Source organism: Rhinopithecus roxellana, chromosome 17 (assembly GCF_007565055.1).
Source record: "Rhinopithecus roxellana isolate Shanxi Qingling chromosome 17, ASM756505v1, whole genome shotgun sequence".
Classification (NCBI taxonomy): domain Eukaryota; kingdom Metazoa; phylum Chordata; class Mammalia; order Primates; family Cercopithecidae; genus Rhinopithecus; species Rhinopithecus roxellana.
Genome location: NC_044565.1, coordinates 65,175 through 87,198, shown reverse-complemented (window position 1 = coordinate 87,198; position 22,024 = coordinate 65,175). Strand labels below are relative to the sequence as shown.

Sequence of the window (22,024 nt, the reverse complement as noted above, 5' to 3'; positions counted from 1 at the left end):
ATCCACATATATTGGTGTTAATTGCATCTTAGAACAAGATCAGTTGATAAAGTGTGATAATCCATAAATTTTCCTTTTCAGATAGTAACCACTTTAAAGCCCAGGCCTTGAAGAATGCTGAAAATGCTTACCATATTCACCAAGCTCGGGTGAGTCTTCAGATAGAAAGGTTTACTGTAGTTGGCCCTGGAAATACCCTACAAGCTTTTACTTAGGTGGTGGTCTTCCTTTAGTTTTAATCACATTTTCGATTAAAAGCATAGACTAGCTTGTGTATATGTGTGTGAGTAATTGTGTGTAGGGTGGGGGGCTGGGTCTCTTTCCCTTTAGAATAGTAGGGATACTAGAAGAAAGGCAGAAACACGAATATTCAGTTTTCTAGCTTTAGCAATGTTTTAATTTCAAATTAGAACAGTTTGTGTTTTTTTTTTTTTTTCTATCTGAGTAATCATGGGCAGTATAGTATGAAATGCATCATAGATGTTTAATGAAAAAAACATACTCTTGGCTTGTTAAGAGAGCCATATCATGGTTTCAAAAAACTGCTACATTATTTAATGCCTTCTTTCACCTAAGTAATAACTTGCTCTTTGTTACTTATTTTATTTTAGAGACAGAGTTTCGCTCTGTCGCCCAGGCTGGAGTGCAGTGGCACGATCTCGGCTTACTGCAAGCTCCGCCTCCCGGGTTCACACCATTCTCCTGCCTCAGCCTCACAAGTAGCTGGGACTACAGGTGCCCACCACCATGCCCAGCTAATTTTTTGTATTTTTAGTAGAGACGGGGTTTCACCGTGTTCGCCAGGATGGTCTTGATCTCCTGACCTCGTGATCCACCCACCTCGGCCTCCCAAAGTGCTGGGATTACAGGCATGAGCCACTGCGCCTGGCCCTTTTTTTTTTTTTTTTTTTTTTTTGAGATGGAGTCTTGCTTTGTCAGCCTCCCGAGTATCTGGGACTACAGGTGCACACCACCATGCCCAGCTAATTTTTTTTATTGTAGTAGAGATGGGGTTTTACCATGTTGGCCAGGATGGTCTCTATCTCCTGACTTCATGATCCACCCACCTTAGCCTCCTAAAGTCCTGGGATTATAGGCGTGAGCCACTGCGCCCGGCCAAAGCTCTTTGTTATTTATGATATAGTGATGTTTAACAAAATCAGAAAGAAATTATAATCAAGTTGAATTAAGTAAAAAACTTGCTGTTTTTAATATACTGAATAGGAGCCTCTATTTAACATTGACAGAGCAGAAGTCAAGGATAGACGAATGTGACCTTCCCCAATTTCTAATACAATTGTTACATTAAATAATATTAGTAATATGTTTTATAGAAATGATATATACTACATATACTACATTATATATATACTACATATATGTATATATACATGTACTACATTATATTATCAGATTATGAGAAATTTTGTTCCAATTATTTTTCTTAGCACAGGGTAGATGTATTGTTATCTTGAGTTTTATTTGCATTTAATATTTTTCCTCTTTTTTTTTTCTAATTTTTTTTTTTTAACTTTCCAGACAAGGTCATTTGATGAAGATGCAAAAGAAAGTCGAGCAGCTGCCCTACGGGCAGCAAACAAGTCTGGCACTGGGTTTGGGGAGAGTTATAGCCTGGCTAACCCATCTATCCGGGCTGGTGAGGATATTCCACAGCCCACAATTTTTAATGGCAAATTGAAAGGTTATCAACTGAAAGGCATGAATTGGTTGGCCAATCTCTATGAACAGGTGAATTTTAGAACTCTTTTCTAAAATTCTCTTCTATTAACTCTTTTCCTAAAGTCATTTGTTCAGTGTGATTGTAAAATGAGTACAAGATCTGGCTGGGCGCGATGGCTTACGCCTGTAATTGCAGCACTTTGGGAGGCTGAGGCAGGCGGATCACCTGAGGTCAGGAGTTTGAGACCAGCCTGACCAGCATGGTGAAACCCCGTCTCTACTAAAAAAAAAATACAATTAGCCAGGCGTGGTAGCACATGCCTGTGATCCCAGCTATTTGGAAGGCTGAAGCAGGAGAATCACTTGAACCTGGGAGGCAGAGATTGCGTTGAGCCAAGATGGCGTCATTGCACTCCAGCCTGGGCAACAAGAGCAAAACTCCGTCTCAAAAAATAAATAAATAAATAAATAAGTACAAGATCATCTTTTAGATTTCACACTTTTAGAAAGCTATACCCTGGGGAGGGATTGCATTAGAAGAAATACCTAATGTAAATGACTAGTTAATGGGTGCAGCACACCAACATGGCACATGTATACATATGTAACAAACCTGCATGTTGTGCACATGTACCCTAGAACTTAAAGTATAATAAAAAATAAATTAATGTAGATTTATGAAAAAAATAAAATAAAAAGCTATATCCTTTGACAAGAGGCAGAAAGTTGTCTCTGTTTCTCTTTCTTTTTGAGACAGGATCTTACTCTGTCATCCAGGCTGAAGTGCAGTGGTGTGTTTATGGCTCACTGTAGCCTTAAACTCCTGGGCTCAAGTGATCCTCCTGCCTCAGCCTCTGCAATAGTTGGGACTACAGACACATGCCACCATGCCTGGCTAATTTTTGTATTTTTTGTAGAAATGGGGTGTCTCTGGGTTGCCCAGGCTGGTCTCAAACTCCTGGGCTCATGCGATGTGCCTGACTTGGCCTCCCAAAGTGCCAAGACAGGCGTGAGCCACTGCACCCAGCTGATGTCTTTTTTTTTTTTTTTTCTAACCTGGAGAGCCTACTGGAGAATATTTGTATATTTCTTATGGTTTGTCTTATATGGACTTGGTAAATCTAATTGTTTTTGTGTCTGGGTTGTATTAGCTAACAAACTGGCCTTGCCCTGTCTCGTGTACCATGGTTCATAGTTGTGGCTGTAGCATTGGCAAAAGCAATTACTATAGCAGTGGGTAAAAATGTTGAGGCTGAGTATCTCTAGTCACTTCTCTTTAAACAAGCCTGTTATCTTGGTCGTTCTTTTTGGTAATAGGTCAAACTTTATTTGATGAAATGTATGAGGTGTTGACCATGTATTTTTTTTCCCCAGGGTATTAATGGCATTCTTGCTGATGAAATGGGCCTTGGTAAAACAGTACAGAGCATTGCCCTTCTGGCCCATCTGGCTGAGGTGGGTATATGCAATCTTTCTATCTTAATTTCTCTAGAATTTAGAGTAATTTCTGTTGAAAATCAGCCACTTAAAAGCACTATGCTAAGCTCTGTAGCATTCCAAGATAGTGGGACTCGATTCTTGCCTGCGAGCTTTGTAAGGGGACAGTATTGTATAACTTTTTGGTTTTTAAGAGGTCTAGGACAGTTTTTGAGCATGTGATTTTGAGACATTCCCTTCCACTCTGCATTGATTACCACCAGTGTAGTGGCAAGGGCAATATAGTTAGATCAGAACACGTTGCCTAACATTTCAACTCTACTCTTATTACCAGTGTAAACATGGGCAATTTAGCCTCTTTTCAACTTAACTCTCTGAGGCTTAGTTTCCTCTTCTATGGAGATATTATCTACTTTATGGGAATTTTATAAGAATTAAATTTAAAAAATGTGTAAAAATACTGAAAAAAAAGCAGAAGCTGTATACCTATTAAATAACTATAAGATTGTCATGATAACTAGTATAGTAGAAAACAATACATACAAGTCAGTGTGTCATAAGTGCTCTGTGGATACTACCTATAAGAGGTCAGAAGAGGGAATAATTGCTTGACATTTTTTCTCAAGGTGTGTCTTTATGTTCTTATTATTAACATAGGATATTATTTTTGAATGTGCAGATTTGGGATTTCCTCACTATTTCTCTTGTTGTTTCCTATTCTTAGATTGTTCTTGTCATTAATTATAATTTTGAATTAAATACCTTCCCTTTTCCTATAGTTGACTGACTGGGTTTTTCTGTTGCAGAGAGAGAACATTTGGGGACCTTTCTTAATAATTTCACCTGCGTCTACACTTAACAATTGGCACCAGGAGTTTACTAGATTTGTTCCTAAATTTAAGGTAAATATCAGTCCAAGCAAAACATTTATTGCTTTTGACTCTCCTTTTCTTGTCTTACTTATGTAATTACTCATAATAGTTTTAAATTTTGTCCAGGCTTGGTGGCTCATGCTTGTAATCCCAGCGTTTTGGGAGGTCGAGGTGGGTGGATCACAAGGTCAGAAGGTCAAGACCATCCTGGCTAACATGGTGAAACCCTGTCTCTACTAAAAATACAAAAAATAAAAATAAAAATTAGCCGGATGTGGTGCCATGCGCCTGTAGTCCCAGCTACTCAGGAGGCTGAGGCAGGAGAATCGCTTGAACGGGGCGGAGCAGGAGTAGGGGAGGTTGCAGTGAGCCAAGAACACGCTGCTGCACTCCAGCCTGGGCGACAGAGCAAGAATCCTTCCGTCTCAAAAACAAAAATATCTCATACATTGTTCCGAAATAACTTGCATACAATCACTATAAAACTTACTGCTGGGAACAATGAGTGCATATTGCATTTAGCCTGATGATTGATACTCCTCGTCAAACTGCCATAATAGAAAACATCTACCTTGTTTGGTTTAACATAGATTTTGACAAATCATACCGTTAGTACACATCCTGTCATTTATGGCATTGCTCTTTTCATTCAAATCTATTGTAAATAATTCATATCTTTTTTAAAATACATGTCTTGCTTTTGTTTTTGTGTTTGTTTTGAGATGGAGTCTTGCTCCGTTGCCCAGGCTAGAGTGCAGTGGTGCAATCTTGGCTCACTGCAACCTCTGCCTCCCAGGTTCAAGCAATTCTGCCTCAGCCTCCTGAGTAACTGGGATTACAGGTGTCTGCCACCTTGCCCAGCTAATTGTTTTGTATTTTTAGTAGAGACTGGGTTTCACCACGTTGGCCAGACTGGTCTCAAACTCTTGACCTCAGTTAATCCACATGTCTCAGCCTCCGAAAGTGCTGGGATTACAGGCGTGAGCCACCGCACTCAGCTGGTTTTTTTTTTTTTTTTTTCTGAGTCTGAGTTTTGCTTTTGTTGCTCAGTCTGGAGTGCAGTGGTGCGATTTCTGCTCACTGTAACCTTTGCCTCCAGGGTTGAAGCGATTCTCCTGCCCCAGCCTCCCGAGTAGCTGGGATTACAGGCATACGCCACCATACCCGGCTAATTTTGTATTTTTAGTAGAGATGGGGTTTCTCCATGTTGGTCAGGCAAGTCTCGAACTCCCGACCTCAGGTGATCCGCCCGCCTCAGTCTCCTGAAGTGCTGGGATTACAGGCATGAGCCACTGTGCCCAGCCCATTTTGCTTTTTTAATAGAGGCAGATCTCACTATGTTGCCCAGGCTGGTCTTGAACTCCTGGCCTCCAGTGATCCTTCCGCCTCAGCCTCCCAAAGTCTTGAAATTACAGGCATGAGCCACCAAACCCAGCCAGTTCATTTTCTTAATACTCTAAAGTCTGATCTCTAGTCTTAGTCCAGCTTGTAGTGTCTAAGGTAGATAATGTGAACATTGATTTAATTAATTCAGAGGAAAAGAATTCAGGTTGAGGTAGGAGGTGATCAGCAGGGAGGTATTTGGCATTCATTGGGTAAGACATTGATTAGATTTAAACAACTGCTTAGTTATGAAAAGTTGGAGGAATTTAAGAAAGAATGAATAGGATTTATTATGTTGTTTGCAATTTAAAAGGATTGAAAATGAGTAAACTGTGTTCTGACCCCAGGAATAGGATAATGAAGTTGCACAGTTAGGATAGTATTTTGGAGATTATGTATCAAAATATGTTGACATGATCTCTGTGATTTTTGGTCTCTGTAATAGTGATGGGTTTCATGTAGTTTGAGGAGCATGGGATAGGGTGGAAATGTGAGGCAGGTGTTTTTCTGGTCTATGCTTTGTATGGAATAGGAAATTGTCTGGGATTTCCCACTTTGAGGCAGCTTTGTGGCTGTGGTCCCATTTTGTGGCTAAATTGTAGATATAAAAACCATACAAGGAGTATTAGGATATATAGCTTTTAACTTGACTGACTCATTTTCATCTTGCTGAGATGATGATGAGATCATTCTTATGCAATTTGTTGAGTATTGTCTCTTGAATTATTTGTCTTGTGGAATGGTGATCACCATCTTTTTCTGCTTTTTTTTTTCATGTAATGTTCAGTATATATTGAACAGTGCAGATGTTGAAAAATAAAAGGTCTAGGCCAGGCACGGTGGCTCACGCCTGTAATCCCAGCACTTTGGGAGGCCAAGGCGGTTGGATCACGAGGTCAGGAGTTCAAGACCAGCCTGGCCAAGATGGTGAAACCCGTCTCTACTAAAAATACAAAAATTAGCAGGGTGTTGTGGTGGGGGCCTGTAATCCCAGCTACTTGGGAGGTTGAGGCAGGAGAATCGCTTGAACCCGGGGGGCAGAGGTTGCAGTGAGCCGAGATCATGCCACTGTACTCCAGCCTGGGCAACAGAGTGAGAATCCGTCTCAAAAAACAAACAAACAAACAAACAAAAAAACCAGAAAAGGTCTTAACATTTTTTCAGCAAACCACTTAAGTTTTCAATAGCTCTTCCACTGGCTGATAGATGGCCATGTGATATTACTAATGTCATTGATACCTTTCCTTTGACTTTATAAGTATACCTGAAACAGACTTATTATTTGCATGTTGAACTTTCTTTTGATATTCTAATTTAGGGTAATATGCCCGTGGGTGTTGCCACCTCTTTTGATTTTTTTTCTTTGCTTTTTTTTTTTTTCTTAGAGATATTTTCTCCCTCTGTCTTCCAAGGTGGAGTGCCGAGTTGTGATCATAGCTCACTGCAGCCCTGAACTCCGTCTCAAGCCATTCTCCCACATCGGCCTCCCAAGTAGCTAGGACTACAGGCATGCACCACAACACTCAGCTAATTTTTAAAAAATTTTTTGTGGAGACGAGGTCTTGGCTCTGTTGCCAAGGCTGATGTCTAACTCCTGTTCACACAATCATCCCACCTCGGCCTCTTAAAATGCTGGGATTATAGACATGAGGCACTGCATTTGGCCTGATTTTGTTTTTTTCCTAGTGCCCCAATATATGTTTTATTGTGACAAAATACTAGAGCATAGTATTTACCATTTTAACTATTAAAAATGGGCTGGGCCTGGTGGGTCATACCTGTAATCCCAGTACTTTAGGAGGCTGAGGTGGGAAGATCCCTTGAGTCCAGGAGTTCAAGAACAGCCTTGCCAACACAGACCTTATCTCTACAAAAAATTTACAAATTAGTTGGACATGGTAGCGCATGCCTACAGACCAAGCTTATGAAAAAATGGGCTGGGTGTGGTGGCTGATGCCTGTAATCGCAGCACTTCGGGAGGCTGAGATGGGTGGATCACCTGAGGTCAGGTGTTCAAAACCAGCCTAACCAACAGGAGAAACCCCATCTCTAGTAAAAATACAAAATTAGCTGGGTGTGGTGGCGCATGCCTGTAATCCCAGCTGCTCGGGAGGCTGAGGCAGGAGAATCACTTGAACCCGGGAGGCAGAGGTTGTGGTGAGCTGAGATCGTGCCATTGCACTCCAGCCTGGGCAACAAAAGCGAAACTCCGTCTCAAAAAAAAAAAAAAAAAAAAAAGTACAATGTAGTAGCATTAGGTACATTCACAATGTTGTGTAACCATCACTGCTATCTAGTTTCATAACTTTTTCATCACCCCAAACAGAAGGCCCTTTCCCGCTAAGTAATCACTTTCTATTCAACTTGTGCTATAGCCTCTGGCAACCACAAATTCGCCTCCTGTGGCTGGATTTGCTTATTCTGAACACTTCGTGAATGCTGTTTTTGTCTGGCTTCTTTTACTGAGTATAAAGTTTTCAAGCTTCATCCATATTATATCGTGTATCAGTGTTTTATTCCTTTATATGGCTGAGTAATAGTCCATTGTGTATATATATCACATTTTGGTCATCCATTCATCGTTGATGAATATTTGGGTTGTTTCCAGCTTTTGGCTGTTGTGAATAGTACTGCTGTGAATGTTCCTGTGCAGGTTTTTGTTTGAACACTTTTACTGTTTTCACTTCTTTTGGGTATGTACCTATGAGTAGAATTGTTAGGTCATATGGTAATTCTACTTATTAAGGAATCTGCCACCTGGGTTTTTTTGGTTTTTTGTTTTTTTGTTTTTCTTTTTTTGACACAGAGTCTTACTCTGTTGCCCAGGCTGGAGTGCAGTGGCGCGATCTTGGCTCACTGCAACCTCTGCCTCCCAGGTTCAAGCGATTCTGCTGCCTCAGCCTCCCAAGTAGCTGCAACTACAGGGGTGTACCACCACACCCAGCTAATTTTTGTATTTTTGGTAGAGACGGGGTTTCACCATGTTAGCCGGTCTGGTCTTGAACTCCTGACCTCAGGTGATCTGCCTGCCTTGGCCTCCCAGAGTGCTAGGATTACAGGCATGAGTCACTGCTCCCGACCTGTCACCTGTTTTTGAATGACTGTAAGCTAAGAATAGTTTTTACATTTTAAAATTATTGATAAAAAAAAACTTTGATAGAATGTGGCGTATGAAATTGAAAGTCATACATATTGGAACATAGCCCCACACTGCACTCTTTGTCTACTTTTTTTTTTGAGGCAGTGTCTTGCTCTGTTTCCCAGGCTGGAGTGTAGTGACATGATCTTGGCTCACTGCAACCTCTGCCTCCCCCGGGTTCAAGCGATTCTCCTGCCTCAAGCTCCCGAGGAGCTGGGACTACAGGAGCTTGCCACCATGCCCAGCAAATTTTTGTATTTTTAGTAGAGGCTGAGTTTCCCCATGTTGGCCAGGCTGGTCTCGAATTCCTGAGCTCAAGCGATGCTCCTTGGCCTCTCAAACTGCTGGGATTACAGACGTTAGCCACCCCCGGCCAGCTTTTTTCTTTATCTGATGTCTTGAGATGGCACTTAGAGTATTCATTTTCAGCTTCTAATATATGTACATTTAAGGATATTCATTGCTTTCTGAGCATGACTTTAGCCATCCAAAGGTTTGATGTGTCATACATACATTATCTTTGAGTTCATCATAATCTCTAACTTCCATTGCCAGTTCGTTTTTGACCCATGGGTTATTTAAAAGTGTATTTCTAGGTGGGATGATAACTTGAGCCCTGGAGTTCGAGGCTACAGTGAGCTATGATCACACCACTGTACTCCAGCCTAGGCAACAGGGCGAGACCCTATCTCTTTTAAAAAATAAGAAGTGTAATTTATAATTTCCAAACAGTAGAGGATTGTCTAGATGTCTTGTTTTTTGTTAATTGATACCTTAAATTCACACTGGTAAAAGAAACTTTTTATGACTTCAATGCTTTGAAATTTGTTGAATCCTCGTTTTTATGGCTCAGCATATTGTCAGTTTTTATATGTCCTCTGTGTATTGGAGAATTATAGGTGTTCTGCCTTTATTCATTGCAGTGTTGCATATATGTTGATTTAGGTCAAAGTTTGTTAACTTGTCCAGCTCTTTCATGTCTTTGCTGATTTGTCTGCCTATTCTGTCACTGACTGAGGGGGTATATTAAAATATACCATGATTATGGTTTTGTCCATTTCTCTTCCGTCCATTTTTGCTTTATATATTTTGAGGCTGTAAGATGTATACAAATTTATAATTTTATCTTTCTGGTGAACTGAACCTTTTATTATTATGAAATTTTCCTTTTAAAGACTTTTTGACTGAAAGTCTATTTTCTGATACTTTTTTTTTTTGGTTAATTTTTTTCTGAATACAGAATATGAGAACATCTTTGCTTAATTTTTATGTGGCATTTTTTTCTTCCTTTTATTTTTAATCATTTTACGTCATTTATGGTGTAATTCTTTTTTTGAGACGGAGTCTCCATCTGCCACCAGGCTGGAGTGCAGTGGCACGATCTCAGCTCACTGCAACCTCCGTCTCCAGGGTTCAAACAGTTCTCCTGTCTCAGCCTCCCTAGTAGCTGGGATTACAGGCGCATGCCACCACGCCTTGCTAATTTTTGTATTTTTAGTAGAGATGGGGTTTCACCATGTTGGCCAGACTGGTCTCTAACTCCTGACCTCAAGTGATCCGCCCGCCTCAGCTTCCCAAAGTGCTAGGATTATAGGCGTGAGCCACCGTGCCTGACCTTAAGGTGTATTTCTTGCCTCTTATTGGGAATATTTGTGCTGTTAATGTAAATGCTGATAAATACTGAGTTTAAGTCTGCCGTACTAATTGTTTTTCTACTTGTGGCATCTGTTTAATTTTTGTTTTTTCCTTATTTTTAAATTTAAATTTTTTTTTTTTTTTTTTTTTTGAGACGGAGTCTCGCTCTGTCGCCCAGGCTGGAGTGCAGTGGCCGGATCTCAGCTCACTGCAAGCTCCGCCTCCCGGGTTCCCGCCATTCTCCTGCCTCAGCCTCCAAGTAGCTGGGACTACAGGCGCCCGCCACCTCGCCCGGCTAGTTTTTTGTATTTTTTAGTAGAGATGGGGTTTCACCGTGTTAGCCAGGATGGTCTCGATCTCCTGACCTTGTGATCCGCCCGTCTCGGCCTCCCAAAGTGCTGGGATTACAGGCTTGAGCCACCGCGCCCGGCCAATTTTTTTTTTTTTTTGAAATGGAGTCTGGCTCTGTTGCCCAGGCTGGAGTGCAGTGGCGTGATCTCAGCTCACTCTGCCTCCCAGGTTCAAGCAATTCTCCTGCCTCAGCCTCCTGAGTAGCTAGAATAACAGGCACCCACCACCACACCCAGCTAATTTTGGTATTTTTAGTAGACACAGGGTTTTCAGCATGTTGGCCAGGCTGATCTTGAACTCCTAACCTCAGGTCATCTGCCCACCTTGGCTTCCCAAAGTACTGGGATTACAGGCATGAGCCACCATGCCTACCCTAATTTAAAAACAGTTTTTGGCCCATGACACAGCGCTCAGGAGATCCTGAGAAATATGTCCCAGTTTTTTGATTCTCTCCTTTCTTATGTCCTTTTGGACTGATTAAATGTTATTGCTCTCCCTCCCTCTGTTAGCTTATTATTTGTCTTAGTTTGTTTTGCGCTGCTATAACAAAACACAGAAAACTGGGTAATTTATAAAGAAAAGAGATTTATTTCTTATAATTCCAGAGGGCCTGAGAAGTCAAAAAGTGAGGGGTCCTCATCTCACAAGGGCCTTCTTGTTGCATCACCCCAGATTGGAAAGCAGAGGAGCAGAAGAGCCCAGGGGTGAGGGGAACTCCTGTGATAATGGCATTAATTCATTCATTTGGACAAAGCTCCATGACCCCCCTGAAAGGTCCCACCTCTCACTATTGTTGCATTGAGGATTAAGTTTCCAACACATAAACCTCCAGAGAGATGTTCAAACCATAGCACTAGTCATGTATTTATTTTATTCTTTTTGGGTTTTTTTTGGAGACAGACTCTCACTCTGTCCCCCACATTTCAGTGCAGTGGTGTGATCTCCACTCACTGCACCCTCTGTGCCCATCTAATTTTTGTATTTTTACTAGAGACAGAGTTAGCCAGCCAGGCTGGTCTTGAACTCTTGGCCTCAAGTGATCCATCCGTCTCAGCCTCCCAAAGTGCTGAGATGGCAGGCATGAGCCACCACACTTGGCCTATTTTATTCTCTAGTAGATAATCTGGGGGAGAAACTTGCTTTCTTGACTTAAGAAATATATATAAATTAAGAGTTACTACTTTCTGGATAATATAAAGACTTCGGTATACTTGAACTACCTCCCTTGTGTCTAGACTTACATGCTGTAGGTTTTGTATACTTTTAATATTTTAAACCCCGTGAGAAATTTTATTATTGCTTATGTATTTTATGTTTAGATATTTTCATATTATATATTCAGTTTTTATTAATCTTCATTTCTTCCTGTATACTTCTGCTTCCATTTGGCTAAAATTTTTCAAAACAATAAAAGATAGCAGTCTGCAGATTAAAGAAGCCCTATGAGGTCCAGGGATAAGGAGAAAGAAAACCACATCTAGAAACATCACAGAAAAAGTGCTGAATCTTGCATTCTTTTGTTTCTTTGTGCTTTAATCTGGATATTATCTTCTGACTTGTCATCTAGTTCACTAATTTTCTCTTCAGCTGCATCTAATCTGTCATTAGATCCATCCATTAATTTCTAGATTTTAGTTTTATTTTTCAGTTCTAAAAATTCACTTTGATTATTTTATAATTTACAGCGTACCACTGAAATTCTCTGTCTTGTTTTTCGTTAACAAATTAGCATTTTTAAAAGTATTTTTATTTTTATTTTTAAATTTTTAAATTTTATCTAGTTTTTTGAGACACAGTCTCACTCTGTCGCCCAGGCTGGAATGCGGTAGCATGATCTTAGCTCACTGCAACTTCCACCTCCCGGGTTCAAGCGATTCTCCTGCCTCAGCCTCCCGTATAGTTGGGACTACAGGTGCATGCCACCACTCCCAGCTAATTTATTTTATTTATTTATTTTTTTATTTTTAGTAGAGGTGGTGTTTCACCGTGTTGGCCAGGATGGTCTCGATCTCCTGAGCTCGTGATCCACCCGCTTCGGCCTCCCAAAGTGTTAGGATTACAGGTGTGAGCCACCACGCCTGGCCTAAACTTTTATTTATTTATTTTTTTTGAGGCAAAGTCTTGCTCTGTTGCCCAGGCTGGAGTGCAGTGGCACAATCTTGGCTCACTGCAACCTCTCCCAGACTCAAGCAATTCTGCCTTAGATTCATAAGTTCCTGGGACTGCAGGCGCGTGTCACCACACCTAGCTAACTTTTGTATTTTTTGTAGAGGCAGGGTTTCATCACGTTGCCCAGGCTGGTCTGAAACTCCCGAGCTCAGGTGATCTGCCAGCCTCAGTCTCCCAAAATGCTGGGATTACAGGCATGAGCCACCACACCCAGCCAAAAGTCTGTTTTTAACATTTTTGTTATTTTAATCTCCTCTGTGTACATTATCTTTCTTTCATGTAGGCTTTCAGTCATACGATATGGTCTTTCTATATGTCTGGTTATTTTCTAATGCTATGCCCAGACATTGTATAGGAAAAACTGTAGAGATAAGTGTGGGCTCTCGCTACTGTTTTCTTCTAGAGAGGATTTGTATGTTAGAGAGGATTTATATGTTTTTCTGCCACTAGTAGTTTTTGGGGGTTGGTGGGGATGCAAATTATTCAAATCCTTCTTAATCTGGTCAGGAATTCAGATGTTCTGAGGCTGGGAGTCGGTATCTATTCAGGCAAGTCTATGTATGGTTTACTATAACTACTACCTTGTAGCCTTTGAATTCCAATTTAAAGCCAGGGATGTGGCTGGTTACAAGAGTCCTTTTCCTTGAACTACAATTTTTGTTCTCTATGTCTTATATCTTTTTTTTTTTTTTTTTTTTTTAAGACAAAGCTTTGCTCTTGTCCCCCCGGCTGGAGTGCAATGGCATCATCTGTGTTCACTGCAACCTCTGCCTCCCAGGTTCAAGCGATTCTCCTGTCTCAGCCTCCCTAGTAGCTGGGATTGCAGGCACATGCCACCACACCCGGCTGATTTTTGTATTTTCAGTAGAGACGGGGTCTCACCGTGTTGGCCAGGCTAGTCTCCAACTCCTGACCTCAGGTGATCCACCCGCCTCGACCTTCCAAAGTGCTGGGATTGTAGGCGTGAGCCACTGTGCCCAGCCTGTCTTACATCTCTTAAGAAAATGTGTCCTCAGTTTCTTACCCTCTCAACTAGAACTTTTGTAATGCAATGGTACCGTCAGTGAGAAAGTATACCACATACTAGGCTGACCTCTCTGGGCTTCCATTCTTTTCTTATTTGGGCCTCTGTAATTGCCCACTATCTCAGTAGCTGTATTATGCCTTCAGACAAATGAATTGTGTGTGTGTGTGTGTGTTTATTTGGACAACAGGGTTGTTTAAACCGCTTATTCCACCATCGGCAGGAGAGGACTTCCTATACTCATTTTATTAGTTTCTTTTTAAATCGCTCCGAATTATATATTTGTTATGATACTTTTAAGATCATCAATAGAAAGTAATGTATATATCGGCCCTTTTTCTAGGTGCTACCATATTGGGGAAATCCTCATGATAGAAAAGTCATCAGAAGGTTCTGGAGTCAGGTAACATTCTACTTAAACTGCATACATACATACCGTGCATGCAGTCATTATTTCTCTAATCGATATGGATAATTTCTTTTAGACAAAATCTTATTTATTATATATTTCTGGACACTGATTTCCATTTTTCTCATACAGTACTTTTTCTATTGTAGGCAATCAACTGGACTTGATTTCCAGGATTAATTAAGAATCTTTTTTTTTGAGACAAGGTCTTGCTCTGTTGCCCTGGCTGGAGTGCAGTGGCGTGATCACAGTTCACCGTAGCCTTGACACCCTGGCTCAAGCAATCCTCCCACCACAGCCTCCCGAACTACAAGCAGGAGACAGCACACCCAGCTTGTTTTTGGGACTATAGGCTTGCTATACCACGCCTGGCTAATTTCTGTATTTTTTGTAGAGATATGGTTTCAACCTGTTGTGCAAGGTGGTCTCAAACTCCTGGGCTTAAGTGATCCTCCTGCCTCAGCCTCCCAAAGTGCTGGGATTATAGGTGTGAGCCACCACACCTGGCCAGAACTTTTTTCTTTAATAAGCTGAAGACTAGTTTTCAGCCTAGTTTGTGGTAAACGTGACTGCTTTAAAATCAGTAGTGACCGGGAATGGTGGCTCTTGCTTGTAATCCCAGTATTTTGGGAGGCCAAGGCAGGAGGATCACTTGAGTCTAGGAGTTTGAGACCAGCCTGGGTAACATAGTGAGACCCCATCTCTACATAAAATAAAATAAAAAAAATTAGCCAGGCATGGTGGTGCATGCCTGTAGTCCCAGCTATTTGGGAGACTAAGGCAGGAGGATCACTAGAGCCCAGGAGGTTATGTTTGCAGTGAGCCATGTTCACACTGCTGTACTCTAATGTGGGTAATGGAGTGAGACCCTATATCAACAACAGTAAAACAAACAAAACCCCACAGTATGGTTCACTTCACTGCACATCTCCCTACCATATGGGAGAAGCACATCTTCAGGGCTCTCTTAAACATTTCGGCCCTAGAAAACCAGTCCATACATCAGTTCCTTATTATGAATTATTAGGTTTCTCTTTTCACCCTTCCCCTTTTATATTTACAGAAGACCCTCTACACTCAGGATGCCCCCTTCCATGTGGTTATTACCAGCTATCAGCTGGTGGTGCAGGATGTAAAGTATTTCCAGCGGGTCAAGTGGCAATACATGGTACTGGATGAGGCTCAGGCGCTCAAGAGTAGTTCCAGGTAACATGAGTAGCAGAAACCAAACTCAATGCATTGGGTTAAGTATACACACACACACAGACACAGACACACACAGACACACACACACACACGTAGACTTGTGTATATGAATGAAGATATGAGAAGTTTTATTTTTTTTTTGTAGAGACAAGGTCTCGCTTTGCTGCCCAGGCTAGTCTTGAACTCCTGGCTTCAAGCGATCCTCTTGCATCGGCCTCCCCAAGTATTGGGATTACAGGGATGAGCCACCCATCCTATATATGAGAGGTTTTAAATCAGACATGACATGATCTCTGCATCAGTCATGTACCTGATCAGAAGGCAGAAATTCCCTTTTTTTTATTTTTTCATGGAACACAAATGTTAATGCCAAGAATACGAAGACTTTTCTCAACTTTTATCTCCCTATTCAAGAAGGTGACATTTTTACAGGTCATCTCTTCAGGGAAAATTTCTATAGAGGAGGGAGTCTCTGCCCTTGCTTTTAAGATACTATTTTAGACAGGAGTTCTAAGTAGGAAATAAAGTGTTAGGTTATGTGGATTGGATGCTCTGTTTGTTTTATGTAGATTATCTGAGTCCCTGGATGGTTTTCAGATCTCCCAGAATCTTTTTATTTTAAGTCATGTGTTTAAAATATTCCAATATCTTTGAAGTCCCAAAGTAAAAAAAAAGTGTTATTTGGTGATATTAAACCTTGGCTTGGATGTATTTTTTATTAACTCTTGGTGAGTCCTTAGAACTTTATTAGAGGTCTGTGTTAACTGGCTGTATAATATTTTCTGCAGAACTTTCTTTTTTCTTTTCTTTTCTTTCTTTCTTTCTTTTTTTTTTTTGAGAGGTAGTTTCGCTCTTGTTGCCCAGGCTGAAATGCAGTGGCGCAGTCTCGGCTCACTGCAACCTCCACCTCCCAGATTCAAGCAATTCTCCTGCCCCAGCCTCCTGAGTAGCTGGGATTACAAGTGCTTGCCACCATGCTCTGCTAATTTTTGTTATTTTTAGTAGAGACGGGGTTTTGCCATTTTGGGTCTCGAACTCCTGACCTCAGGTTATCCACCTGCCTCTGCCTCCCAAAGTGCTGGGATTACAGGCGTGAGCCACTGTACCCGCCCTTCTGTGGAACTTTCTATCCTCAGAAAGGTATTACTTCCTACAGCAATCTTTTTTTTTTTTTGAGGCAGGAGACAGGGTCTTGCTCTGTTGCCCAGGATGGAGTGGTACAATGGCGCAGTTGGGGCTCACTGCAGCTTCGACCTCCCTGTCTCAAATGATCCTCTCATCGCAGTCTCAGAGCTGGGACTATAGGTGTGTGCTACCATGCTGAGCTGATTTTTTGTATTTATAGTAGAGACGGGGTTTCTCCATGCTGCACAGGTTGGTCTTGAAGTTCTGGACCCAAGCCTCCCAAAGTGCTGGGAGTACAGATATGAGCCGCCATGCCTGGCATACTGCAGTTGTTCGAAGGAGCATATGCCTTTGGCCAGGAGCAACGAAGACTCATTTTACGTTTTCTTCTCACACAACACCCCTCATAACTGCTCCCTCCAAACTCATACTGAAAGTGTACAGATTAATAATTTTAACACTTTATACTACAGATATGTATTTTCTAATTAGATGACTTATATCAGCAAAACTGACTAAAGATAATGGAGGAGTTTATAAAGCCAGAAATGATCCAACTCTGCCTATTTGAGGCTATTTTTTCTAAATCCAAATACCATGTTTTCAGTAGAGAGGAGTCATTTCCCTTGGAAGTTTCCTGTTTTCAGCTTTGTTGAATAATGTTTTTCAGTTGAATACATGATGGAGTACTTGATTCTGAATGTTAGTTTTTTGGAAGGCATTTTGTCAATATGGGGTCTCAGGATAATTAAAGAATGATTTGTTGCTAACATGAATTTGTAACTTATTTTATTAAACAGCGTTCGTTGGAAGATCCTCTTACAGTTCCAGTGTCGGAATCGTCTTTTGCTAACCGGGACCCCAATTCAGAACACCATGGCAGAGGTAGGCACTAGTCCAGGTCCCAGGTTTTATATCTTCATAAAACAGAAGGATTCCAGCAGAGCATAGAATTCTTTACCCATTCCCCTGCAGTGCTACTGCTTTGTATAAATTATAGTCCCCACATAAAAGACTTGCCCCAACTCATCTTTCAGGCATAGGCATCATTCCTGTTTTCTTATTCTCTGGCATAAGGCCAATGAATTACTGTATTCTTTTGCATTTATGTAAGGAATACTGACCACATTAGAAAATGTAAACATTTAATGCAGAGACTGTTTTTGCTAGAGTTGAAATGTAATATTTGTTAACAGAGGGGAGCTAAAATTTTTGGGGGGAGTTAATTGATCATCTAGAATAAGGGTCAGAAATCTTTATAGAGGCTGAGTGCAGTGGCTCATGTCTGTAATCCTAACAACTTGGGAGGTAAAGTGGGAGGATGCCTTGAACCCAGCAGTTCAAGACCAGCCTGGGCAACATGGGGAAACCCCGACTCTACCAAAAAAAAAAAATCAAAAAATTGGCCAAGCATAGTGGTGCATGCCTGTAGTCCCAGCTACTTAGGAGGCTGAGTTGGGATGATTGCTTGAATCCACAGGTCGAAGTTGCAATGAGCCGAGATCATGCCACCATACTCCAGCCTGGGCAACAGAGTGAGACTCCATCTCAAATAAAAAAAAAAAAAAAAAAAAAGAAGAAGAAAACTTCATAGAAACTGGCAGATAGTACATATTCTATAGAGTTTGCAGGCCATACAATCATGGTTGCAGCTACTCAACTTTGCTTGTTTAGTATAGTAGCCATAGACAATACATAGAGGTGAATGGCCATGGCTATGTTTCAATAAAACTTGGTTTAAAATAGTGGTAGACCAGACTTGGCCCAACAGGCCATGTTTTTCTAACCCCTAATCTAGGATTATTAGTAGCAAGTTATCATACCTTAGGTTGTGTTGAATTATGGGATAGATTTTTATAAGAAGATCGTTAAAACTATCCCATTGCAAAATCTGAGCGTGACTTGCACTTTCAAACTTTTAGTTTGAAATTAACTGAAAAATAATCACACTTTGCTACAGCACCTAATAAAATTAGGGTGGTTGATGAGGCAAGCATGTAGTTGAATTCATTCATTCTCTGTCTTTCACTCACACATAGGCATGGATCTAGGCACTTACACATGAATACACCTGCAGTTGTCTCTCTCTGTCTACCCTAATACATCCTTACACACTGTCATTTTGTTGCTCTGTAGCTATTTCATTTGTGTCTTTGTTTACAGCTTTGGGCTCTGCTGCATTTCATTATGCCAACATTATTTGATTCACATGAAGAATTTAATGAATGGTTTTCCAAGGACATTGAGAGCCATGCCGAAAACAAATCCGCTATTGATGAGAGTGAGTACTATTATGAACTGGCTTTCTTTCTGTCTACCTATCAGTATAGGCAACCACATAATTGCGTATTTTCTTTTATTTGAAGAATTTTTCTTTCAGTATACATAGACAAATCAGGGAAACAAAACCACATATTTTGCTTGTAAAATACTTACATTTTTTGTACATATTTAACAGTCAAAAAAGAATTAATTTAGATGATTACTACTATAGTCTTGTCTAATCAAGGCAGATCAGGCTTGATTCATAAAGTACTATATTTTAGCTTGCAGAATTCACGTTTCCCATTTAGATCTTGGAAAATTCATATTGGCCAGGCATGGTGGCTCACACCAGTAATCCCAGCACTTTGGGAGGCTGAGGTGGGCAGATCACCTTAGGTCAGGAGTTCAAGACCAGCCTGGCCAACATGGTGAAACCCTGTCTCTGCAAAAATTAGCCAGGCATGATGATGGCAGGTGCCTGTAATCCTGGCTACACGGGAGGCTGAGGTAGGTGAATCGCTTGAACCTGGGAGAGGTGGAGGTTGCAGTGAGCCGAGATTACATCATTGCACTCCAGCCTGGGTGACAGAGCAAGACTCCATCTCAAAAGAAAAATTCATATTTAATTGTTTGTGTAATGGGTCAAGGCTTTTTTCCTATGATAAAAACAGCAAATATTAGAAGGGTCATTTTGTTATTTTTCTCTATGTATTAGAATTTGTCTCCATTGTGAGCATTTTTAGCCTTATCAATACTTTTGATCTTGTTGCATAATATCTCTCTGATTTTAAGAGCATTCTGGAGTGTTTATTACACAGACATGAGCTTGCTCACTATTAGAAAAGTCCTTAGGTGATTTTACACTACAAGTTGTTAATTTGCTGACATCTTTTGGAAGGTAATTTTTGGGGAACACTGACAGTCCCAGGTAATTTTTATTATACTTATAACCCTATTATTGGTAAAATGTCCCTAAAACGTAAAAATGAATTCTAATGAAAATAGAGCCTAATACATTTACCCTGTTGACTATAGCAAGATGGTACAGAAAGTTAAAATTCCTTGCTTTCCTACTTGGGAAAAAGTTTCAGTCTACTTTTAGAGAATCATTGAGCCAAAGGATTTTTGAAGAGTTCAGTGAGAGATGAATATGGTATTTGTTTCTGTTGTTTTTGTGAAATCAGTATAATGTATTATTTGGGGGCTTCCTGGCATTTCAGATCAACTTTCTCGCTTACACATGATTTTGAAGCCATTTATGCTGAGGAGAATCAAGAAAGATGTGGAAAATGAACTATCTGACAAGGTGAGTACAGAAGACCTCATGTGTTTAAGCATCATTAGGCACCAACTTAAGATTCCAGGGGGAGAAATTTGTTGGTATATGTTTCGTTGTAAAGTTTACTTGAAGGAAGAGGTTTAAACTTGCATGGATCAAAGAGGACTTAAAATGAGGCAAATAATTGAGGAAAATAACATCTTTTTATCTTTTTCTTTTAATGCTTTTTACTAGAGAATTTGAAACATTACAAAAGTAGAAAGATAGGCTAATGAATCCCCTTGACCCATTGTTCCATTACGGTAATCATTAACTCTACCTCTCTCTTATTCAAAAGTAAATCCTGGATATTTTATAAATGATTATTTGTTTATAAAGTGTTTTCATGTGTATTTCTAAAAGATTCAGTTTTTTTAAATACTGCCTAACTGCATGCCATTATCACACCTATTTCAAAAGACCAATTCCATTGATAGCATCACATATCTAGTCAGTGTTCAGATATCTCCAGTTGTCTTTGTGTGTCTGTCTCTCTTCTTCAAAGAATTAATTTTGTAGCCAGGTGCAGTGGCTCACGCTAGTAATCCCAGCACTTTGGGAGGCCGAGGCGGGCAGATGATGAGGTCAGGAAATCGAGACCATCCTGGTTAACATGGTGAAACCCTGTCTCTACTAAAAATACAAAAAAATTAGCTCGTCGTGGCGGCAGGAGCTTGTAGTCTCAGCTTCTCAGGAGGCTGAGACGGGAGAATGGCATGAACCCAGGAGGCGGAGCTTGCAGTGAGCCAAAATCACGCCACTGCACTCCAGCCTGTGCGACAGAACGAGACTCTATCTCAAAAAAAAAAAAAAAAAAAAAAAGAATTTGTCAGAATAAGGATACAAGCAAGGTCCACACATAGCATTTGGATAGTCTGTCTCTCAGTATCTGGTTTGTTGTTTCTTTTGAGGCAGGGTCTTACTCCTTCACCCACACTGGAGTGCAGTGGCACAATCTTGGTTTACTGTTGCCTTGACCACCTGGGCTCCAGTGATCCTCCCCTGTCAGCCTCCCAGGTAGCTGGGACTATAGGTGTATGCCACAACACCTGGCTAATTTTTGTATTTTTTTTTTTTTTTTTTTGTAGTGATCAGTTTTGCCATGTTGCCCATGCTGGTCTCAAACTCCTGAGTTCAAGGGATTCACCTGCCTGGGCCTCTGAAAGTGCTGGGATTACAGGTGTGAGCTACTGTGCCAGACCTCTTAGTATCTTTTAATCCCTCCCTTCTTTTTTCCCCCTTGTAATTTTTTTTTTGTAAGACAAGGGCTCGCTCTGTCACCCATGGTGGACTGCAGTGGTGCAATCATGGCTCACTTCAGCCTTGACCTCCTTGGCTCAAGCAATCCTCCCACCTCAGCCTCCCTAGTAGCTGGGGCTACAGGTGTACACCACCACACCTGGCTAATTTTCCATTTTTTTGTAGAGACAAGATCTTGCTATGTTGCCCAGGCTAGTCTGGGCTCCAGCAATCCTCCCACCTCAGCCTCCCAGAGTGCTAGGACTATAAGCATGAGCCACCGTCCTGGACTTAAAAAATCAGGGATTGTATGTATATACGCTTCAAAGAGAGGAGTGGAACTGTACCTTTTCAGCCTCCCTAGTAGATGGTACTATAGGTACACACCACCATGCCTGGCTAATTATTTATTTATTTATTATTTTTGTGAGACTGAGTCTTGCTCTGTCAACCAGGCTGGAGTGCAGTGGCGCAATCTCGGCTCACTGCAACCTCCGTCTGCCTGGTTCAAGCAACTCTCCTGCCTCAGCCTCCCGAGTAGCTGGGACTACAGGTGTACGCCACTGTGCCCAGCTAATTTTTGTATTTTTAGTAGAGATGGTGTTTCACCATGTTGGTTGGCCAGGATGGTCTCGATCTCTTGACCTCATGATCCACCCGCCTCGGCCTCCCGAAGTGCTGGGATTACAGGCATGAGCCACCACATCCGGCCCTGATTTTTTATTTTTTAATTTTTGTAGAGTCAGGGTCTCCACTGTGTTGCCCAGGTTGG

The 22,024-nt window shown here is 41.0% G+C and overlaps 1 protein-coding gene across 2 annotated transcripts in view; it reads left to right on the top strand.

The window, feature by feature from the left end:
* INO80 (INO80 complex ATPase subunit) overlaps positions 1–22,024 on the top strand; it is a 112,125-nt gene that overhangs the window by 43,813 nt on the left and 46,288 nt on the right. For both annotated transcript variants that reach the window (XM_030921731.1, XM_030921732.1), the window contains exons 11-19: positions 82–149; positions 1,540–1,749; positions 3,055–3,135; positions 3,924–4,019; positions 14,034–14,093; positions 15,163–15,305; positions 17,231–17,315; positions 18,594–18,711; positions 19,916–20,001. In XM_030921731.1, the coding sequence (XP_030777591.1) occupies positions 82–149; positions 1,540–1,749; positions 3,055–3,135; positions 3,924–4,019; positions 14,034–14,093; positions 15,163–15,305; positions 17,231–17,315; positions 18,594–18,711; positions 19,916–20,001 (947 nt within the window). The remainder of the gene's footprint in view (positions 1–81; positions 150–1,539; positions 1,750–3,054; positions 3,136–3,923; positions 4,020–14,033; positions 14,094–15,162; positions 15,306–17,230; positions 17,316–18,593; positions 18,712–19,915; positions 20,002–22,024) is intronic.